The following is a 21635-nucleotide window of genomic DNA, read 5'->3' on the forward strand; positions in this document are numbered from 1 at the left end:
AACTGCTCCATGAGGTATATTGTGCAAGTATTTTTATTCCCATTCTATAGATGAGGAAACTGAGTTCCAGAAAATTGATTTGTCTAAAGCCATGTAGTATCAGATCATACTCTTAAGTCAGGACTTCTAAGACCAATGTTTTTTGTATTAGATTAGGGATTCTTATTCTTTTCTGTGTCTCCGATAGCCTGGTGAAACCCTTTAGGATTGGGCAATTAGATAACACAGTAGATAGAACACTGATCCTAGATTCAGGAGGACCTTGGTTTAGTCACCTAATCTCAGTTATCTTTTTAAAAATTATGATTACAAAGGAAATCAAATGTAGAAATAAAAATAAAATTTTTTCCTAGCTAAGGTCTGTTAACCTCATGAGGAAGAGAATTAGAAATCATGTATATTAAACGGAACAAGTGAAACAGACAGGAAGACAAGATGGAAACAAGGAGAGAAAAGGGACACAGTGACAGAAATATATGGGGGTGGAGGAGAAAGGGAGAGAAAAAGGGAAAGGCAGGAGAAAAGGAGCTAATTATCCTGTCCTCTGAGTAGAGGGAGGTGACATCTCTTACTCTGTCATCTGTAATTGCTCTATGCCTAGCAGTGAGCTGAGGCACCCAGTATTGAGCATTTCAGCTGAGAAGGATCATGGTACCTTAGAACTCACTGAGTCTGACCTCATTTTGCAGATGAGACAGACCAAGAGATAAGCTATAGATACAGATTATGAACCCAGCTCCTGCTTTTACCATTGTCTTTTCCATTGTACTTGAGGTTTAGGGTAGGTGTGGGTTGGTCAGAACTCTCTAAAAAGAACCTGGAAATACACAGTGCTCTTTCTTCTCAGCCAGGCCTTGTTTCCCTCCCATTTCCTCACCATCATTACCACCCCAACTGAAGGGGTCCTACTTCTCTGGTTAATTAGAGTGCCCGTCAAAGATTGTACATTAACTCAGTGACTCTCTCAGAGAGAAAGGGGGGAATGGGGATTCATGGGAGAAGCTGGACCAGGAGGAACAGGATCCTGCTAATGGGTAGTAGAGAGCTTCAGGGGAAACCAGCATGCCTACTTCTGGAGGGTGAGAGAAACTGGATGGGACCAAAGCACCTGCCTACTCCTCCTCCCCTTTTTACTCTTGGGTGGCTGGAAAATGCAATCCTCATCTTGGTGGCAACAATACTAGAAAAAGGAGCTTCAGAGATTAAAGCAATTAGAGAGAAAGAGATCAAAAAGGGTTGCAGGTGGTGGCTTAGTATAAGAAGGAATTCTGACTCTTGGGAGTGGGGGGAGAGGTTCTTATTCTATCCCCTGGAGGTCTTAAACCCAAAGGAGTCACCTTGTCCCTGACTCTATGGAAGAAAACCAGAGGGAGCCTAGATGAGTGAACTTCCTGGCTGTCTTTAGAGGGATGGAAAGAAGACTAGATTTGGAGTTAGAGGCATTGGGTTCAATTCTGGCTTTTTCATTTACTATGTAACCAAAGGCAATCACTTAACCTCTCTGCACTTTACTTTTCTCACCTGTAAAGGGACTTCGAATAGATGGCCATCTCTATGTGGATCCTTCCAAATCTCAGGCTAGGAACCATTATTTCTGGATCTTAGCGATGGACTTTCTTTGTAAGTTGGGCTTCAGCTTCTTTTTTCAATTCCTTAATTTTTTCATTACTTCTTCCTCTTCATCCTCTGGGGTCTTTTGACCCTTTGGGCACTACATTGGCCTATTTCAATGCCTTCTTATGCCATGGAGAAGTCATTCTGGTTGACAGTCTTAGGGATTTTGAGGGAGCAGAAGAAGGTTCCTGCCTATCTAGAAGCCAGTCCATGCCTGTCCCAACCGGACTGTGGAGAAAGAAAAGAAAGCTGGAAGTATCTTCCTTTTGGTTCCTGACTCAAGGACTCAAGAGTTCCACAGTCTGGCCTAGGTTGGTCTGCAGCTATTGAACTGCATATATAGACTAGGGCACAGGAAGGAAGGGGAGCTGAGATCACAGGGTATCGGTGATGGAAAGTACCTCCAGGAGGGGTTGGACATTTTCTTTGTCTGGACAATAAGTAAACAGGCTAAAATCTGCCATTGGACTTGAATGGAAGAAGGAGAGGGGAGTGTTGATGGTTTAGATTTTAGAGAGGACCCACGGAAGGACTCTTTCTGTCCTTCCTTTGGAGAATGTATGTGGGAGGAGGATTCTTGTCTATCACACCCATTTCCCCAGCTACTTCATTCTAATGACCACATATGTCTCCCTTAGATTGTTAAGTAGGTCATTCTATGACCATACATGTCTCCTTTAGATTGTAAACTGGGACTGTCTTTTGCCTTTTTTAGTATCCGCAGTGTTTAGTACCGTCCCTGGCACATAGTTGGATTTATTGCCTACTATGTTACACCTTTGGTTTTTTCTCATAGGTCACTCTAGACTTAACTCATAGCCTTCATATTAGATATTAATGTTGGTATCTGGAAAGTTATGATAGTTTTTACCAAGCCAGAGAGTTCTTAAGGAAAAATTCAAGAATGTATGTTTTACCTCTAAGGAATAATCTAGATAAATTCACCTTACAGAGTGTAAAGATGTGTTAGGTAATTTACATTTATTAAATGCTTGCTATGTATGTCTCTGTGATACAAACTGGGGATCAGACGACAAAAATGAAAAACAATCCTTGCCATCAAGGTGCATATGTTCTCTTGAGGGAAATAATATGTAGGTTGATAAATGCATGCAAGAGAATTGGAAAAGACAACACTTGGCATTTAGGAGTATCAGAAGGAATAGGAAAAAGTTTCTTATATGGAGTGACAACTGAACTGAATTTTGAAGGAACATAAATATTCTAAGATGGGAAGCAAATGTGGACAGGAAGGTTGGGTCTTGCTCTAAATCCTGCTCTAAATGGCAGGCTAACAAGTGTTTTTTTTTTTTAACAGGAGAGAATAGATTTTTCAGGAGGGGAAGACAGAGGCAAATCTGTCTTTTTCAGCTATCACTCTATGATCCTGTGATCTTAGGAAGTGGGAGTTCAAATGAGATATTTTGAAGTCTTGAACTGTGCGCCACAGAATCAGATGTTATTGAGGTATGGGCAGTAAAGGAAGGGCAATTATTTGTGTTATGGTGCAATGACTAAAGAGACCAATGAATTAACAAATTTTGTGGGAGGTATGATGATAAAGTATTAGGTATACAAAGACAAAAACTAAAATCTTCTCATCCTCCAGGAACAGATGCATGCACATAAAAATCTGTGGGTGATGTTATAAAGCGGTAAATACATATTAAGTGCTCAGTGTAGTATAGGAGCTCAAATGAAGGAGAGATCATGGGATGGAAGGATTGTTGGAATTTAGACTCTTCTTTTTTCCCCTAGCATTGGATGGAGTTTCCTCTTTGCTCCACTGATAATTCATCTGCTTAATTTGTGGCTGCCTTTTAACTAACTTTGTGACTATGACTAAATCCTTTCATCTCCTTGGATTTCAGATCCCTTTTAGCTCTGTAAGTCTGTGAAATCTATGTGAATCAGGAAGATGATTTTGGCAGCAGTATGAAAGATGGGTTGGAAGAGGGAAAGAATGGAGGCAGGAAGGCCTCTGAGAATGCTGTTGGTGGCTACAAGAGCTTATACTAGGGTGATGAAAGTGGAAAGAGAAAGAAGGAAGATGCTAGAGGTCTTATCAAGGTACAGTCAATACAACTGAGTAACTGATTGGAAAGCTATGGGAAGTCTTTTCGGTTCCAGCTAGCTGCTAGTGCCTTCCACTTCAAGGTACTTTCCACCGAAATATGCTATATATATCTTGTATATATCTATATGAGCACATTTATATTTTATTTGCATGATCTATTCCTCATTAGAATGCAAAAGCATTCCATTTTTCCCTTCCTATTTCCAGTATTTAATCCAGTGTCTGGTGCATGTTAAGTGCTTAATAAATATTTGTTGATTGATTGGTTAGGTGAAATAATACCAGAATGTTGAAAGGAAAAGGTTGGGAGTAAATAGTAGTGTCATAGACAGAAATAATGAAATTGGTAGAAAGAGCAGGTTTATGGGGACAATTAACTAATTAGATAATTATCTGTGGTTGAGATATTACGGCTAGTTCTCTTAACCGCTGCCCTAATCAGAGCCCGTTTAGGAGAAATATTGTTATGATGCCATTGGAATGAATATCTGCTCAATATGAAACATTTCGGAGGGCAGGTCATATCCCTTAGTATCCTCCTGGAAAATGGGAATAATCATATTATTAGTATTTATAAACACAAGGTTACTGGGACAACTAAATATTTCACATTTGTATAACACTTGAGGTTTTACAATGTGTGACGTAAATATTATTTTTCCTTACTCCTGTATTATTATTTATCATCTCCATTTTAGAGATGAGGGAATCTGAAGCTCAGAAAGAAATTACTTGTCCAAGAACTTATAGCTGGTTAGTGGAAGTAGCAAAGGCAGCATTCAGAGACTGGTGTTCTGACTTCAAATTGATTGCTTTTCCCACAATTTCTACATGTTTCTGCAAATGTTTGTATATATAAGGGCTTTTAAAGTACTAGAGATGGAACAATACATAGAACCTTGGTCTTGGAGTCAAAGATTTGGGTTCTAGCTGTGTGATCCTGGGCAAGTCAATTAATCCATGTCTTTCTCAGGTTTCTCAATTGTAAAATGGGAATTATAATGAAATCTGCCTCCCAAGATTTGTGAAGTCTTTTATTCCTGTCCTTTGGATTTCCTTGTTGGTGATATGGCCACATCTACTAAATACCTCTCATTATACTTAGTGTGAGATTAATTTTTAATTCTTTAAAAAGTCATATTCTTTATCTTGCTACTAGTATATGGGACCAGAATATTAATGGTAGTTGTTTATGGTTCAGTCAGTCCACAGGTTTCTTGTGATCCCTCCCCCTTTCGGAGGCTGGGAACCCTGTAGGGTTGAGGCAGCCTGGGCCAACTTTTCCTTTGGAAGCACCTAGGGTAGGTAGTCCTCTTGGAGAGGAGAATAATTGAGGTAGGGCACTCTTAGTTTCTTTGTCCTTTCTACTTTTCTTCTTCTTTATCCACACCTCTCTCCTCCCCCCTGTTCTTATTCCTACTTCCCCTGGAAATTCCTAGAGTGAAGGTAGATCTGGATTAACTTGGCCAAGGATCTTGGGGGAATCTCCTCAAAATATTACATATAAATATCAACTCATCATTATTATTATTGCTGTTGTCATTATTGTTTTATTTTCCCAGATAAGTCCCTAGGCTTCCTTTCTAACACATTTATGATTTGACGCTTCTCATTACAGCTAAGAGGCATCAATAGTACAGTAGAAAGAGCACTAGGTTTGGAGTCAGACAGCCTGGATTAAAATCCTATCTGTTCTGCTTTCTGTCCATTTGATATTGGGTAAATCATTTAACCCATGAGGACCTTGGTTCCCTTAGCAGTAAAACAAGGGGTAATGATGGTCTAAATATCCCTTAAGGCGAAGGGATGCAGGCTTCTTCCTTCCCTCCCCAACCTCAGCAATTCTCTGTGGATTTCCTTTCATGTGGAAGTCGAGAGTAGAGATATCCTGCATGGAGAAGCAGGGACACTTTGTCAGGGAATTAGGGGAAATGGAGGTAATGCTAGACCTGTATATCACTGCAATACATTGAGCACTGTCAGGTTGAGAAAGAATGAATAGGAGTGGGATGGTATGGAAGTGCCTTTGGGAGAGAGCAGAAAGAAGAACCCCTGTAGGGGGCTGCCCTTACCCCTTGTCTCCTAGGGTTGGCTTTTCACTCTCTCAATCCCTTGACCTTGTCCTGGGTCCAGCAGCCTTCAGCAAAACTGGGTTGATGGATTTACCTGGCCTGTGGATTGTAACTGAAAATGTCTAGGTTTGCAGACCAAACTTGTGGCTTGTTGAACTTTGGGTCCCTCTTTTCCTTTGCTTGGAATAAGAAATTATGACCGATTGATTGGGGGGAAATTTTAATCTACAATTCATCAAGGACTGAGTCTCTACTGCGCCCAAAACTATGCTAGACTTGTGAAGAAGACTAATACTTAAGAAACAATTAGAGAATAATTGTCTAATTAATAATTCACTTACAAAGGGCTTTTATGGGTAGTAGTGGATGCCAGGTCTGGGATCAGGAAGACTTCACTTCCTGAATTCACTTATTTACCATGTGACCTAGAGCAACTCACTTAACCCTGTTTGCCTCAGTTTCCTCATCTGTAAAAAATCTGTTAAAAAAAAAAAAGGAAATGGTAAACCACTCCAAATTGGGTTACAGAGACCTAATAATAGCTGAATCACCATCACCACCACCATCACTACCATTACAAAATAAGACTTTAAGGTTTACAAAGGACTTTCCTCATAAGCATTCCATAAAATAAGTAGTGTAAGTCTTCTTATCCTCATTTTGTAGATGATGTTAAAAGAAACTGAGTCTATGATCATACAGGTAATAAGTATAGGAAACATGACTCAAACCTGAGTTTATTACTGTGAGACCAGTGCTTTTAAACCAGGTAGTGAATTACTTAATAATTCAAACTATAGGTAAAGGCTGTAGCATTCAGAGAAGACAGATCAATTAAGAATTGGAATACATAGGAAAGGCTTAATGGAGAAGATGAAGTTCTGGACTGAGTGTGGAATCGGGGAATTTGAAAGGACAGAAGGAAGGAAAAGCCTTCTGAGGCAGGATTTTTTAAAAATAGGATATTACAAATGAGGCAACAGTGAGCATATTCTGTTTGTAAAGCAGACCAGGACCTGAGTGGATCTAGTACATGTCATGCTGAGGGAAAGGTCATTCACATAGCCAATGGCTTGGCTATAGAACCAAGGTACTCTGATTCCAAACTTGGCATAGCTGCTGCTTCTGTGCTATGGGTATTGGGGAGTAGTTGGTTGTTTAGGTATCTTGTGTCAAATGATGGACAGGTCTTGAAAGCCTAGGCAGAAAGGTTAGTCCTGCTGCTTGAGCAGCAGAGAGTCATTAGAAGATTTTTATGCTAGATTATGCTGTGATGAAAGTAGTTTAGGTTAGGAAGATGAATGTAAGGGTGGTATATAGAAGGCAGTCACCTGGGACAAACAAATACTAGCCTAGGATCATTTCAACACAGCGGTTATCTACCTGTGGCTCTGGCACCTGCTTATTTGCTTAGTAAATTCCTTTTTCTATCCATTCATCCATTCTGCGTCTGTCCCCTGCCCATCCCTTCTCTTCTGTGGAATGAGAGTCTAGATTTAGAACCTGCACGAGAAAGTAGAAAGAGCCAAAGGTGAGAGAGAAAGGGAATGAGTGAAGACAGGTTCAGGTCCCAATGTTCATGACCAAGATGGGCAAATAGAGTCTTTTTTCTTTTCCTCTCAGTAGTAATTTATTTTTCCAGTTTCATGTGAAGATAGTTTTCAACATTCATTTTTGTGAGGTTTTGAGTTCTAATTTTTTTCTCTCTTTCCCTCTCTTCCCTGCCATGTCCCTAAGATGATAGGCAATTTTATATAGGTTATACATGTACAATCATTTTAAACATATTTTCACATTAGTCATATTGTGAAAAAGAAAAATCATAACAAAGAAAGAGCAAACAAGCACAAACAAGCGAATGTAGTATGTTCAATCTACATTCAGTCTTCATAGTTCTCCCTCTGAATGAAGATGACATTTTCTATACCAAGTCTGTTGGAATTGTCTTGGATCACTGTATTTCTGAGAAGAGCTAGATTTATTATTGTTGATCATCACATAATCTTGCTGTTGCTGTGTGTGATGTTCTCCTCTTTTGCTTAGCATCAGTTTATGTAAGTCTTTCCAGGTTTTTCTGAAATCAACCTGTGTTATGGGCCAGAACTCTGTTCTTGAAACAAGGATTCTTACAAGGTGATAACTCAGTGGAATTGATAAGACAATGGTTATCTAGTTTAGCATGGTGATTAATGTTCCGTATGATTGATTTAATTTTACAACAAATAATGGTTCCCTAGTGATATAATAATTGATTTTATACTCAGTACACTGTAAATTAAACTGGGACAAACTCGCCAAGGGTGGACTCAGAGACACATTCATTCCATTTCCCACTTTTGTGGTGGCTGGAGGCTGGAGCACAAGCCCTGGGACTCAGATTCACTCCATCTCACACCACTCGGGGTGACTGGCCTGTCCTCCTACATTTCCTCCACTGACACCAAGCTATCCCGGGCCCCAGGCAAGGAGATAAGAAAGAATATGGACTTTATCCCTGGCTATTCTTGTGGTGATTAATCTGCTGAAAGGAAGGCTGCTCCAAGACCTCCAGAAAACCAACCAGAACATTACAAACCTGCTCATCATCTCTTATAGAAAAATAATATTTCATTCCATTCATATACCATAACTTATTCAGCCATTCAAATCTCAATTGATGGGCATCTATTCAATTTCAGTTCCTCACTACTACAAAAAGAGCTTCTACAAACATTTTTGTGCATGTGGTTCCTTTCCTCTTTTTTATGATCTCTTTGGAATACATATTAAAGGGTATGCACTGTTTTATGCCTCTTTGGGCATAGTTCCAAATTGCTTTTCAAAATGGCTGGATCACTTCACAATTCTATTAACAATGCATTAGTGTCCCAGATTTCCCACATCCCCTCCAACATTTATCATTATCTTTTCTTGTTATCTTAGCCAATATGATAGGTGTGAGGTTTTACCTCAGAATTGTTTTATTTTAGGCAAATGGAATCTTACAAGAGGAATCTAAAGCATAGCCTGTGGGGGCTGGTCATAGATGCACTGATATAAGTTTCTTACTTCTTTGAACCTTGGGATTCATATCTATAAAATGGGAACAGCAGCTAGGTCCCCCATCCTAGGGCCATAGAGAATAGAAAAGTGTAAAATGCTTATGGATAAAGTTAAGATCAGAGTTATTTTTAAGATTAAAGTAGGGTTGTGAGGATTTTGGTTAGATTTGTGATTCAAGTTGAAGGCAGTTGAGGTTGGGGTTAGGCATGAAATTAGATTTAGAGGAAACAGAAAAAAAAAAACAATAATTCCATTCTCAAGGAAGGAAACAAATATTTATTAAGCACCTAGGAACTAATATTTCATTTAATTTTTACAACCAAGTACAAGTAGGTACTATTATTACCCTCATTTTACAGTTGAGGAACTGAGGCAAACAGAGATTAAATGATTTGACCAGGATTGTTAGTGTATGATCCTGAATTTGAACTCAGGTCTTTCTGAATCCCTGATCACTTAACCACCTCAGAAGGAGCTTACAACCTCATGTATGCTTTTGATACAAGGTAGTATATGTTAAGTAACTTTGATACTAGTATATGTTAGGTAATTTTGATACTAGTATGTGTTAGGTAACTTTGATACTAGTATTTGTTAAATAACTTTGATACTAATTATGTTAGGTAACTTTGATACAAGACAATATATGTTAAGTACAAAATAGAAGTCCATAGAAAGTCACCTGTGTCAGGAAAAGTTTCATAGAGGAAGTGGGACCTGAGTTAGGACCTTTATGTAAAAGAGGAATTTCTACAAGTCATGGAAATTTTACCTGGAACTCACTGTATGACCAATGTAATTATAGTCATATGGATTGGCAAACTTTAAAAGGGTACCTGTTCCATCCTCACTAGGACTAGAGGTGATGGGAAGAAAGAAGGAAAAAAAAGGAAAAAAGAAAAAAAAAGACATTTACATGATAATTTTATTCTATATTTAAAAGAAATAGCAAGTTATATATAATAGTTTTGCAGTTTTGTGTGCAATCATTTTTTAAAAAATTATACTATGTTAGGAAAATGCTTGTTTTATTCCATAAATCAAAAAGCTAAAAAAAAGGGGGGGTGTTACATATCCCTCTTCCTATTGTTCCTCCAAACCTATTTGAGCATTCTTGGTTGAGGATCATATTAGTACTAATACTTATGTATAATAATGACTTTCATTTATATAGTCTTTTATATAAGTGCTTCTGAATATCAATTTTGCTGATCCCTCTTCTATCACAATCCCAATGACTACTCTCATTTATAGTCCATTTCTCTGTCCAAGAGAGTTCCCTCAAGCCTTCTCCCTTGCCTGTTGTTTTTTTATATAGTATTTTTTTCCCAAATACCTGTTAAGATAGTTTTCAATATTCACCTTTGCAAAACCTTGTGTTTCAAATTTTTCTTTTCTCCTCCTCTCCCACTTCCCCAATACAGCCAGAATTCGATATAGCTTAATTATTCAATTCTAAATATATTTCCATCTTTATATGCTGTGCAAGAAAAATCAGAACAAAAAGGGAAAACATGAGAAAGAAAAAAAACAACAAGCAAACAAACAACCAGAAGATGAAAGTAGTGTCCTTTGATCCACATAACAGTCTCCATAGTTTTCTCTTTGTATGTGGATGGTAATCTCCATCACAATTATTATAATTGCCCTTACCTGTTATAAAGGTTAATTTTGCCTTTATTTGAAATTAGGTCTGCTATTTATTTGGTTTGTGCTGTCCTTCCTACTTCCTCCCCATGTTTTTTACCTTTGTCACTAGACTTCTCAGTGAGTGTCCAAGGTATCCTTAGCATAAAAGCTCCAAAAACAGGACTTCCACAGCCTCTCTCTTTTTTTATTTTTTATGAGCTTTATTTTTTCAATTAACAAAAATCTATTTTCTTCTCTTCTCACATTTTTCCTATTGAAAAAAGAAAGAAAAGAAAAAGATAACTCATAACAAATATGCAAATATATAAATTCAGTCATTGATCATGTTAAAAAAAATTCATTCAGCACCCAAATCCATCACCTTTCTGTCAGGACATGGTTAGTTTGCTTCATCATCAATCATGTGGAATTGTGGTTGGTCATTATGTTTGAATAGAGTTCTTAAGTCTTTCAAAGTTGTTTTTCTCTATAATGTTATTATTATATAAATTGCTTTCCTGGATCTACTTACATTAGCTGTCTCCATTAATTCATTCAGATCTTTTCAGGTTTCTCTGAAATAGTTATTTTCTTAGATTTTTTTTTTTTAAAAACAGCACAATAATATTCTGTTGCATTCATACACTATAATTTTGCTCAACCATTCCCCTGATGATGGCCACTCTCCTAACTTTCCATTTTTTGCCCCCATTAAAAATGTGTTATAAATATTTGTATACATTTGGGTCCTTTTCTTCTTTCTTTGATACTCTGTTATTTTTATATTGTCTTGATATCTCCCACAAGTAAGAGTGCTTGTCATTGTGCCTAACATAAATCAGTACTTACTGTTGCTCTATCCTGTTTCTGACAGAATTGATAAAAGTAATAATGACACCCCCAATCCTACCCCTTATGGGAATTCCCATTGCCTTACCCTGCCTTTGCCTTCTTTGCCTTTCTAAGGCTAAATCTCAAAATCCACATTGGGCAGAGCAGGTCTAGGTTCCTTGAGACAGTGATGAAAATTACCTCATGATTTGGGGGTATAAATGATACCTTCTTTTTTTTTCCTCTCCTGAATTAAGGTCTTGGCATAGATTATAGGATTCTTCCACAGACAGAATAACACAGGAACAATTATCACTGGTCAGCCCCATCTTATCCTGCCAGAGGTAGGATAAACCCTCTCCCGAGGCAGCTAGATAGTATAAATAGAGGATTGGGTCTGGAATCAAGAAGATCTGAATTCAGATCTGTGTAACTGAATGTGGAGGTCATGAAAAATTTGCAACAGTAACAGTTTTATCAACTTAATGGCCAAAAATTAATTCAAAATCAAATGCATAATCAGTCTAAGGTATTTCTGGCAGGGCTTGCCTTGACTTCACTGCAGCTTTGGTTCTGAAATACAACATGCATACTTTGTCCTGTGCATGCACAAATGCTTTCAGAAATACTTTGGCTCAGAGTTGAAATGGGATTGAATAAAAATTTCTTAGACACAAAAGGGCTGCAAATGGAAAAAGTTTAAGAAGTCCTGGTCTAGGACACCATAAGTAGTCCAGTTTAGTGGAACATAGATTTTGTAGGTGCCGAAATAGGAGATAAGACTGCTTGGGTTGAGTGATTTCAGGGTCTTGAATGTCAGGCTGACTAATAAGTGAAATAACAGTGGGTTTGTTTTCAAAATTTATCTCTGCTGTTATCTGATTCACATTGGGCAAAATTCACTCTGGATCTCATTTTCTTTCTCCATAAAGTGGAATAGTTGAATTACTCTTCAAATCCTCTGATGCCATAGCTCAATACCATGGGAGGTTAGAAAAGGCAAAGATTGACTAGTAGTCAATGAAGAAGGAGAAAGTTTCAGAGGAGAAACTTAAGAGCTTAAGCTGGGTATGGAGTAAGTATAAAATTAAGAGAACAGGAAAGAACATTTAAAGGGGGAAGAGCAGGAACAGTGCAGAAGTGGAAATGAACCTTGTGTTTAGACTAGATAGAAAAGAGACCAAGCTGGATGGAGCAGAGGGCTTGTCCAGAAGACTTATGGGGGATGGAGAGGTGGGTTGGAGCCCCTTGTCAAGAATAAGTGCACAAACCCAAGTGGACAAGACGGAATAAAAAGATCTATGGGTAAGCCCTGGATTTGGAGTCAGAGGAACTGAGTTCAAATATTGACTGTGCTGTGGTTTCTTCCATCTTGGTGACACATTTATCCCTTCCTCTAAGTTTAGCCAGAGCCTATGGGGAGGGCAATGAGGTAGCCCATGGTGTTGCCCTAAACTTTTATGAAGTAACATGAGCAGAGGCTGAATTTTTTTTTTTAGGGGGTAGCCTGTATGAAATAAAATTTGGATTACAGGACCAGGTGTGTGCATACTGATAATGAACACCTGGGGGCTATGTTAGTTTAATAAACACAGATGCTTTCCCTCTCTCTCCCAAGAGTGATGACTGGAGTAAATTCTTACCAAAGACATAAACTCAGTATTTAGAAAGGGGGGTGTAAAATTGCTTAGGGGGAAGAGGGTAAACACAACTTTTGCTAGACCCTTAAAGTCCTAGATGGGGCTTCTATTGTTAACCTTCTTCATTTGTTGAATACTTAGCTGTCTTTTAAAACCCAGTTCAGATGCCACCTTTGTCAAGGAGCCTCCCTTAAGTTTCTTTTGCAAGTAATAATCTTCCCCCTTGAACATCACATATCCCTTTGCCTTGACCTGAGATATTTGTCTTATATAATTTTCTATTCTAATGAATTGTGGCTGTATTTTGAAATTTAGAATGCTCTTTGGAAGAGCTATTGGAAGAGTCCTTAAAAGTCACCTTGTCCAACCCTCTCATTTTACAATAGAGGAAACTGAAACCCAGGGAGGCTAAATCAAGCTGAATTTGAAGCCAGGTCCTTATCAGTCACTAGAGTCTTCCTTCCCACTTCCTGGAGGTAGGGGTGTGTTAGGGTTCAGACTAGGTTCCTACTTATGACTCTCAATGAGTTTTTCTTTATTCTGAATCAGAGTAATTCATTTTCCTGAATTCAAATTTGGCCTCAAATACTTATTAGCTGTCTGTCTTGGGCAGGTCACTTAACCCTGTTTGCCTCAGTTTCCTCATCTGTAAAATGAACTAGAGAAGAAAACCACTTCAGTATCTTTGCCAAGAAAACTCCAACATGGGGTCATAAAGACTCAGATAAAACTTTTTAAAAATTCTTATTTCAGTGCTTTCCACTGTACTATGTACATTACACCATGATGACAGAGGGGAAAAACTTGTACTTTCTTTAATGCCTGGTGTAGTACTTTGTACATAGTAGACATTAAACAAATGTTTGTTTAATTAGTTGATCAATCAGTGAGAAATTTGAGGCACTAAAGGATTATAGAGACAGAACTGGAAGAGATCTCAGAAACCATCCGATCTAATGATCTCATTTGGGGAAACTGAGGCCTAAAGTAGTCCTTTGCTCAAAAGAAACAAAAGTAAGCAATAAAGGCGAGGTTTGAGCCTAGGTTCTCTAGATTTTTTTTTTTTTTCTATCATACTGTAATACTGGAGAAACTGAACAAGATAGAGATTAGAGAACAATTTAATAATTTATATAATGGAGAGATATATTGGGACCAAATGGATCCTTATTTTGGTCCCAGGGCTGAATGAGACTATTGTCTCCAAGAATCCAGCAGCGAATGTCAGATACAAGATTCTTTTATAGAGTAACAAGAGCGATCACATAGTGGGGGAGGTACCTGCATGGGGATGACCTAATGGGGGGAAGCACCTAGGATGACCTAATGGGGGGAGGCACCTAGGATGACATAATGGGAGGTACTGGAGAGGCTCCTGATATTCTAATGATGCCTAAAATGGATAAAGACCTTTATCCCATCAAACACTAAGAGGGAATAAGTATAGCCGAAGGTCTAAGATATAAGACTTTAATCGTAGCAAACATTAAGAGGGAACGGGTGTAATCTGAGGCAGAGTAATTGAATAGGACAATTAGGGAAACTGGGTCAGGACATTAAAAGGAAACTGTGGCACAACAATACCACACTCCTCCCAAGGAGGAGGCTTGTATTAGGAATGACTTCTCCATCATGGATAGTCTTTAGGCCAAGAAGATTTTACTGGGAGTCTGATAAATCTTTTGTAGGAGAGGAGAGGGGCTATATTATGGTGGCACTCACAAGGAAAGTGATCTGAGAAACAATTTTCTCCTTCACTTTCCATCTGCCTCCAGATCTTCTTGGGAGCCTTGCATCTGTCCTGGATCTAGGAAAGACTTTAGGATGGGCACTGGGGCAGGGATGAGCTATTTTTGTGCTCGTCCCTAGGTGGTGGCAGCAGTAGCAGTGTCATAGTGAAGCAGGTTGTGGTTCCTTTAAGAAACTGTATTTCCTTTTGATCTGTGATCCCTTTGGGAGTCTCAGCCCCTCCTGAGGAAGACATATCACCCTAGATAAGTCATCTTTCCAAGATGCCAGGGCCTTTGATTCAATTAGAAATCCTGGTCAAAAAGCACCCCTTTGAAGTGTTAATTCCAATAGGAGATCGGGCTATCCCAGCCTCCCCCCCCCCCTTTCCCTACCCTGGTCTGACCAGCTTGGGCTATCCTAGTCCCCACTAAAGATACCCAATATAACAGCTTCCCTCCACTAAAGTCTTGGCAGATGGACCTAGGTAGCTCACTCAGCTGTCAGGATCCTTCTGCCCACTGAGAACTGCATTCTCTCAGTGCAAAACTCCATTTTCCAATAGATCTGCCACTACAGAAGTCAGTCTCTTGGTAAAGTGATTTCTATCTTACAATAAACTTTCATTTTGCAACTAATAATTCGAGAATGAGTCAAGTCTTTCACTCCTAAAACCTGCGGCCGATTTAAAGGGGATTCTTAACAACTCTCTTATAGCCACTAACCTCTAGATTACCGGGAATTGAGACCACTCAAACCACATCAATAGCAGCAGCAGTAGGGAAGATGTGCAAAAATTGAGGGTAAGAGATCCCCTAACAGCAAAAGGATTCCTTTGGCAGGTGGCAGGTTTTGCAAAAGATTCACAAACCCCAATAAATATAGGCATGAGGTTTGTGGCAAAGAATGGTTTTATTTATGCTAAGAAGACAGCTTTCTTACCTGGCAAAATCCTGTTAGGACTTCTGCAAAGGTAGGTTGACAAACTCTTAGTTATATCGGGTTAGTCTTGCCCTGGAGCTGGGGAGCAGTTTGAGTGACTGTGCCCCAGGCTGAGATTTCCAATTGAATGAGATTACTTATCTTGGAAGTTTCCCTTATGGACTGGAGGGTGTGCCCTTCCCCAGGGCAAGGGGGCAAGGGTTTGAGAGTCTGGAGCACCTTCCCCCCCTGAGGGGACACAGTTTACCTCAGGGCCTTTCCAACCCTTTCCCCCCCCCCCCCCCCCCCCAAAGATCTCAATTTATATCAGGCCCTTGAGGCTGCTGAATTGAATTTCACTTGAAGGAAGGAGCCCTAGTGAAGGGGCAAGAATTTCCTTCCTGTACCAGTTCCTGCCTTGCTTTTATTGGCATGCTAGCATGGGAGGATAGAGAAAGTTTGATAATAAGGGGTTCACAAATGTATTCATGTGGTGGTGCTGGTAGAGGGAAGTTGGGAGAATTTTTTGGGGAAGATTTCATGATTACTGTTGCCCAAACAGTAAGGGAGGAAAAGGGACAACTTCTATTCTGATCTCTCACCCCTTGGGTAATCCCAGGATCCCAAGACTTTGTTCTTTCACTTTTAAGGATTTGATCTCTCCTCCCTCTTCTAGATTTACCAGTCTTGTGTCCCATCCCCTCTGGGCCTTACTCTGTGCTAGATAACTGACTGATCTGATAAAGTGATTCCTGCTAATCTCTTAGTGACTGATAATGGTTTAATGGGTTACTCCTCCCTAGTGGTAAATACAGCTCTCCCCTTCCTCTCTCCTCCCCTTCCCCCCAGGAAAAAGGAGTGAATGTGTAAGAATTCCAGGTGCTATGTATGACTGGCTAGGTATGGGAATATTTTTTTAGAAAAGCGGCATTTTCTGGAAGGCCTCTTAAATTATACCATGAAGATAGTTATTGTGTGGCTCAGAATGGGGAGTGATCACCATTTAATAAAAAAAGGCTGGAGATATGTTCTGGAGAGAAGTGGGCATCCCTCCGTTTGAATGAGCAATTGAAAGGAGAAGAGATACCTTTGGGACAGATTTGACACTTTAAATAGTTTAAGCAACTTAAATAAGGCAAATACCCCTCCCACCACTGACCTTTATCCTTATTGGCTGAGGGTCTTATATTCTAAATGTGGGAACTACCCAGGAAATTGAACTTTGGCCAATAAGTACATAGCTGCCCATATTTGATCAAGGTAACAAGAAAATGATGTCATGGGAGAAGAGCAGGAAGGGGATTTTAATAATGTCCTTGAGTCAATGCCCAAGGAACTTCAGGCCTACACCGACTCTGGGGTAGATGAAGCCTTAGTTAATTTTCACAACTCTTCTTGACAGATTTCACCCCATCTCCTTCACCATTACATTCTGCTGAATTCGCTTACAATTACTGTAGATTATGTTTTAAAATCCAGAAATAGCTTTGTCTTCAGTCATCTGTTGGACTTACTATTGAAGAGGGGACCCTGAAACTCTGAAAATCCTTAAAGAAGAAAATCTCCTTCAACTCTGCCTCAGTGAGGGACCCCGCCCCAAGGACAAACAGTTTCCTTGTTATCTGGGTGGGGTCCGCTCAGTCCTGAAACTCATTGAATTCAATTCAAATTCCAGCTCGAAGCTGAAACCCAGCTAGGAGCCAACTTGGGACTCCACCCCCGAACCCCCTTCAGCTTGTAGCCAAAGCCCCCTAATAGAAAAGAGCCACACTAGCTATAGCATGCTTGGCACACCAAAGGTCTCTGCCCACTGGAATACTGTTTCCAGTGCTATTTTCTCTTTACCCTCACCTATTTCCCAAATCAGACTTTAACTTGACTTCCACTCCCCATAATAAACCTCTTTTATCAATTTAGGTTGTTGGGTCTGTAAATTCCTTTATAGGGAGCCTCTGTGCTGTCAGAAGGGAGTCTCCAGAACTCCCTTGCGTTGAATTCTAAGAGGTTTCAAGGGAGACCAACCCCTGCATTTGATTCCCTGAACCCTGAACCTGCCTAGTCCTCATTTAACTCTCTGACCACCAGAAACCGTAATTTCATTTGGGTTCCCCAAATCTAAACCTCATCACTATCCTCAAAAAAGTCACCTTATATCATTAGTTCCTTTTCTCATAATTCATTCTCCTATAAATAGCAAAAATTGATCCCTTGTCCCTCATCAGCAGCTCCCTAGTTTCTCTCTTTCATCCACTTTTCACAGTGGGAAGAGGACTGGATTCGAACTCAGGATGTTAGTTTGAATCCTAGCTCCTTCTCCAATTCATTTTATAGATGAGGAACTGAGGCTAATAGGGTTAAATGCCGTGTCCAGGGTCACACAGCTAGTAAGTATCTAAGGCCATATTTGAAATCAGGTAGATGAGTCTTCTTGACTCCAGGTCTATCTACTGCCTGACTTAGCTGTCTCCTGAAGTCTTTGAATCCCTTCTCAGAATAACATTTGTAAAGGCAGAAAATAAAATACATAAGATTGTAAAGAAATCTAATTATATAGAAATGCAATTTTGTGTGCGTGCATATACACATGCATGAAGTTCACAAACTGCATATTAAAAACTTCTAGATTTAATGCTCTTTAAACCCTTCCAATTCTAGCTCCAGTGTAATCCTCCTTCTAAAACCTACTCAAAACTGAACCTTCCAGAAGCATTCCCACTTCCTCGAGAGAGCAACCTGAGTTCATTTTCTCTCTTTGGCATATTACTTCAGTTGGGAAGAGGACCAGTCATAGGCTGGTGTCTCGAGGTATCTCAAAAGAATTTTCAGGCTTCAACCCATTCCAATACAAGGGGTAAAGTTTTATTGTAATTGTAATGCCATTACAAGCAGGCTAAATTCCAAAAGAAATTAGCCAAGTCCTAAGTGAGAGGAGAGCCCTATATCCAGCTTTCTATCATTGACATGCTAATTCTATGGCCTAGAGGAGTGGTCTCTAGAATTTGGTTATCACTGACCAGATTATCAGTCAGCAATGAATTGAGGAGTGGTCTATTCATTATTGTCTCAGGGATTTGTGGGATTATCCTGAGGCCAGAAGCTTTCTGACTGAGGAGTGGTCCATTCAGAATCAGCAGATTAGGCATGGGAGTTTCCTGAGGCATATTCCAAAGCCAGAAGATTTAGGACTATTGACTTATTGTTAGAAAATTGGATTTTCTCCATTTTATTTTCACTTCGAACTGTCTTCTTTCCCCCAACCTTCCCTCTATCCTGAACCCTAATTCCTGAATTCTGCCAGAATTGTTTCATTTTCTTTGGGGTGAAAATAGTTGGATAAACTCAATTCCTTTAAAGTATTAGGGACCTAAGGAGTGACTCTCCCTGGGATATTTATATTTTAAAAAGAAGAACCTGGAGAAAGTAGTGCTTACCTGGAACTGATGAAACCCTAATGAAGGTACTTCAGGCATCCTTAAGGCATTCTGTGTTTGTGACTAAGGATACTGGTGAAAATTTTCTTACATTCTTCATGTCATACAACAGCTGCACTAGGGATGGGAAGAGGGGAGAGAGTCTGTGGGGGAGAAGAAATGGGTACGGGACTTTCTCTTTGCTGACATATATAGGACCATAGATTTGGGGCTGGAGGGCCTTAAAGGCTATTAAGTTGAATGTCTTTATTCTACAGATGAAACTGAAGCTTATAAAGAATAAATGAATTGCCCAGGATTGCACACTTAAATGGCATAGCAGGGACCCAGACATATGTCCTCAGTCCAAATCTGTCTGTAACTTCTCCATCCATGTGCTTCTTTCTCCATCAAGTCTCCATTGATCTTCCTACCTCACTCCAAGCCAGAAGGAATTTGAGGTCTTAAGAAGTAGTAAAGTTAGAAATTGAGAAGATGCTCATCAATTGGGGGGTATGGCTGAATGAGTTGGATGGAAAGACTTGAATGAAATAATGCAGAGTGAAATGAGCAGAACAAAAAAAAAAAAAGTTGTAGACAGTAACACCAATATTGAGAACAACTGTGAATGACTAAGCTCTCCTGAATAACATGAATATTCAAGTCAAAAGGATTTAGGAAAACTCTACCTACCTCCAGAGAAGGAACTGATATATGTATAGTGTGGTTTTATACACACACACACACACACACACACACACACACACACACACAGTGTTGGTCTTCTCTTATGCAGGGCAGGGAGGATGGGAGACCACTAGAACTCAAAAAGTAGCACATCTCCCAAAAGCAGTATAGTACCGTAGAAACTATCGACTTGGGAGTCAGAGAACTCTGTATGTTGACAGTCTGCCTCTTTCATTACCTGTGTGATCTTGGGGCAAGTCACAGCCTCTCTGGGCTTCAATTTTGACGACAAATGAGGGGGTTGGATTACATGGCCCCTAAGGCCCCTTCAAGCTCTTGATCTGTGACCTTACCATTTTGAGCCCTCACAATATCATGAACATGCAGCTGGAGACACTCAGAAGCCCTAACACTTTAGTGTTAGTTGGGTTGAATTTGTTATTGATGAGGCTATTCTGTTTCACAGGCTGGTGGATGATCGCTGTGTGGTAGAGCCAGCTGCTGGTGATCTGGAAAACCCACCAAAGAAGTTTCGAGGTAAGCCTTCCGACCAGCCTGATCAGAAGAGCAAGTGCAAGAGGGGGATGAAGGGGTGCTCTGGTGGGGCATCTGTCTCTTGGTCTCTGCTTTCAGCCATCATGCATCAAAGCAGCTGATCATTAGAGCTTTCCTTCCTACTTCCTAGAGGTGGGGATGGGAGTATCACATCCCTTTTTTTGCCCAGACTGGGCTTCTGCTTAGGACTCTTAAGAACCTTTCTTTATTCTGGATCTGGCCTCAGACACTTAATATCTGGGCAAATTACTTAACTGGAGAAGAAACTAGCAAAGCATTTCAGTATCTTTACCCAAGAAAAGCCCACCTGGAATCACAAAGAGTTGGACACAACTGAAGATAAGTGTCCAACCACCACAATAACAAGGGTGGGGAGGGGCTCTCCATAATTTGGAAGAGGAGACAGTAGGGGCATCAGGGAGCGTAGCAAATCAGCCATTCTTGGAAATTAGGAACCTTGTGTCATGATCTGGCCACTCTGTGGAGGAATGTCTGGCAGCCTTTTCTAATATGAAGATCCTTTTTATCATCAAAAAGAAAAAAATTTCCCTGACCATTCTCCTTCCTCAGAATATCCAGGACTGTGATAGTACTAAAAGTATCCTTTATTTGAGAAATGATGTAACTGCAGGTGGATCCTTTAATACTAAGAATCAAAAGACTCGCTCTCCTGTTTGGGGAGTACCTGAGCCAGAACATTTCACGTAGGGCCAAGTTATGCTTACTTCTTTCCTGACTTTTCTTTGATTTTCTTACCTGCAGCCTTGTCCCTTGAGCTAGAACTTTACTTCTCTGGCCTCTGGGCCTCCTCCCTCCAGTTTCTCTTTAGTTACTATCTGTTAGAATGTAAACTCTTCGGGAGTAGGGATTATCCAGCTTGTTTATATTTGTATTTCCAATGCTTGACACTGTCTGGCACCTAATAAAGAGTTTATTATAGGCGGTTCTATTTCTCTGTGTCTGTCTCACTGTCTCTCTAATAGCTAACTTTATAACGACTTAAAGGTTTTCAAAGCATTTTTACACATTACCTCATTTCACCCCTTGAAACAATTCCATCACCACTCCAGGGACTCCTCTCCTATTACTGGGTTCTAATCGACTGTTTGGGAATGTCTGATTGAGGGTATAACCTTAAACAACATTTCCCCTCAATGGGCCTCACTCTCCACTTGGTAAAGCCATGCCCTGCTTGCCTCATCCCAGTGTTATGATATTCAAAAGAGATCATGTGCCTGAAAATGCTTTACACATTCAGGGTGTCATCTTCATTATTATTTTCTGTGATTGGGAATGGAATCAAGAGACAGGCAGACAGATCCCTGGCGTGATGGGTGAGGCCATGTGGGGTGCGGTAGGGAAACAGGCAGGAACATGCCAGTCTTGCTTGCTACCACACTATTCCTGCCTACACTGGCTGCTCAGGGAG

The 21635-nt window shown here is 39.9% G+C and overlaps 1 protein-coding gene across 3 annotated transcripts in view; it reads left to right on the top strand.

The window, feature by feature from the left end:
* ITPR3 (inositol 1,4,5-trisphosphate receptor type 3) overlaps positions 1–21635 on the top strand; it is a 117685-nt gene that overhangs the window by 3601 nt on the left and 92449 nt on the right. For all 3 annotated transcript variants that reach the window (XM_051996406.1, XM_051996407.1, XM_051996408.1), the window contains exon 2: positions 20118–20188. In XM_051996406.1, the coding sequence (XP_051852366.1) occupies positions 20118–20188 (71 nt within the window). The remainder of the gene's footprint in view (positions 1–20117; positions 20189–21635) is intronic.

Source organism: Antechinus flavipes, chromosome 4 (genome assembly GCF_016432865.1).
Source record: "Antechinus flavipes isolate AdamAnt ecotype Samford, QLD, Australia chromosome 4, AdamAnt_v2, whole genome shotgun sequence".
In the NCBI taxonomy this organism is placed as follows: Eukaryota; Metazoa; Chordata; class Mammalia; order Dasyuromorphia; family Dasyuridae; genus Antechinus; species Antechinus flavipes.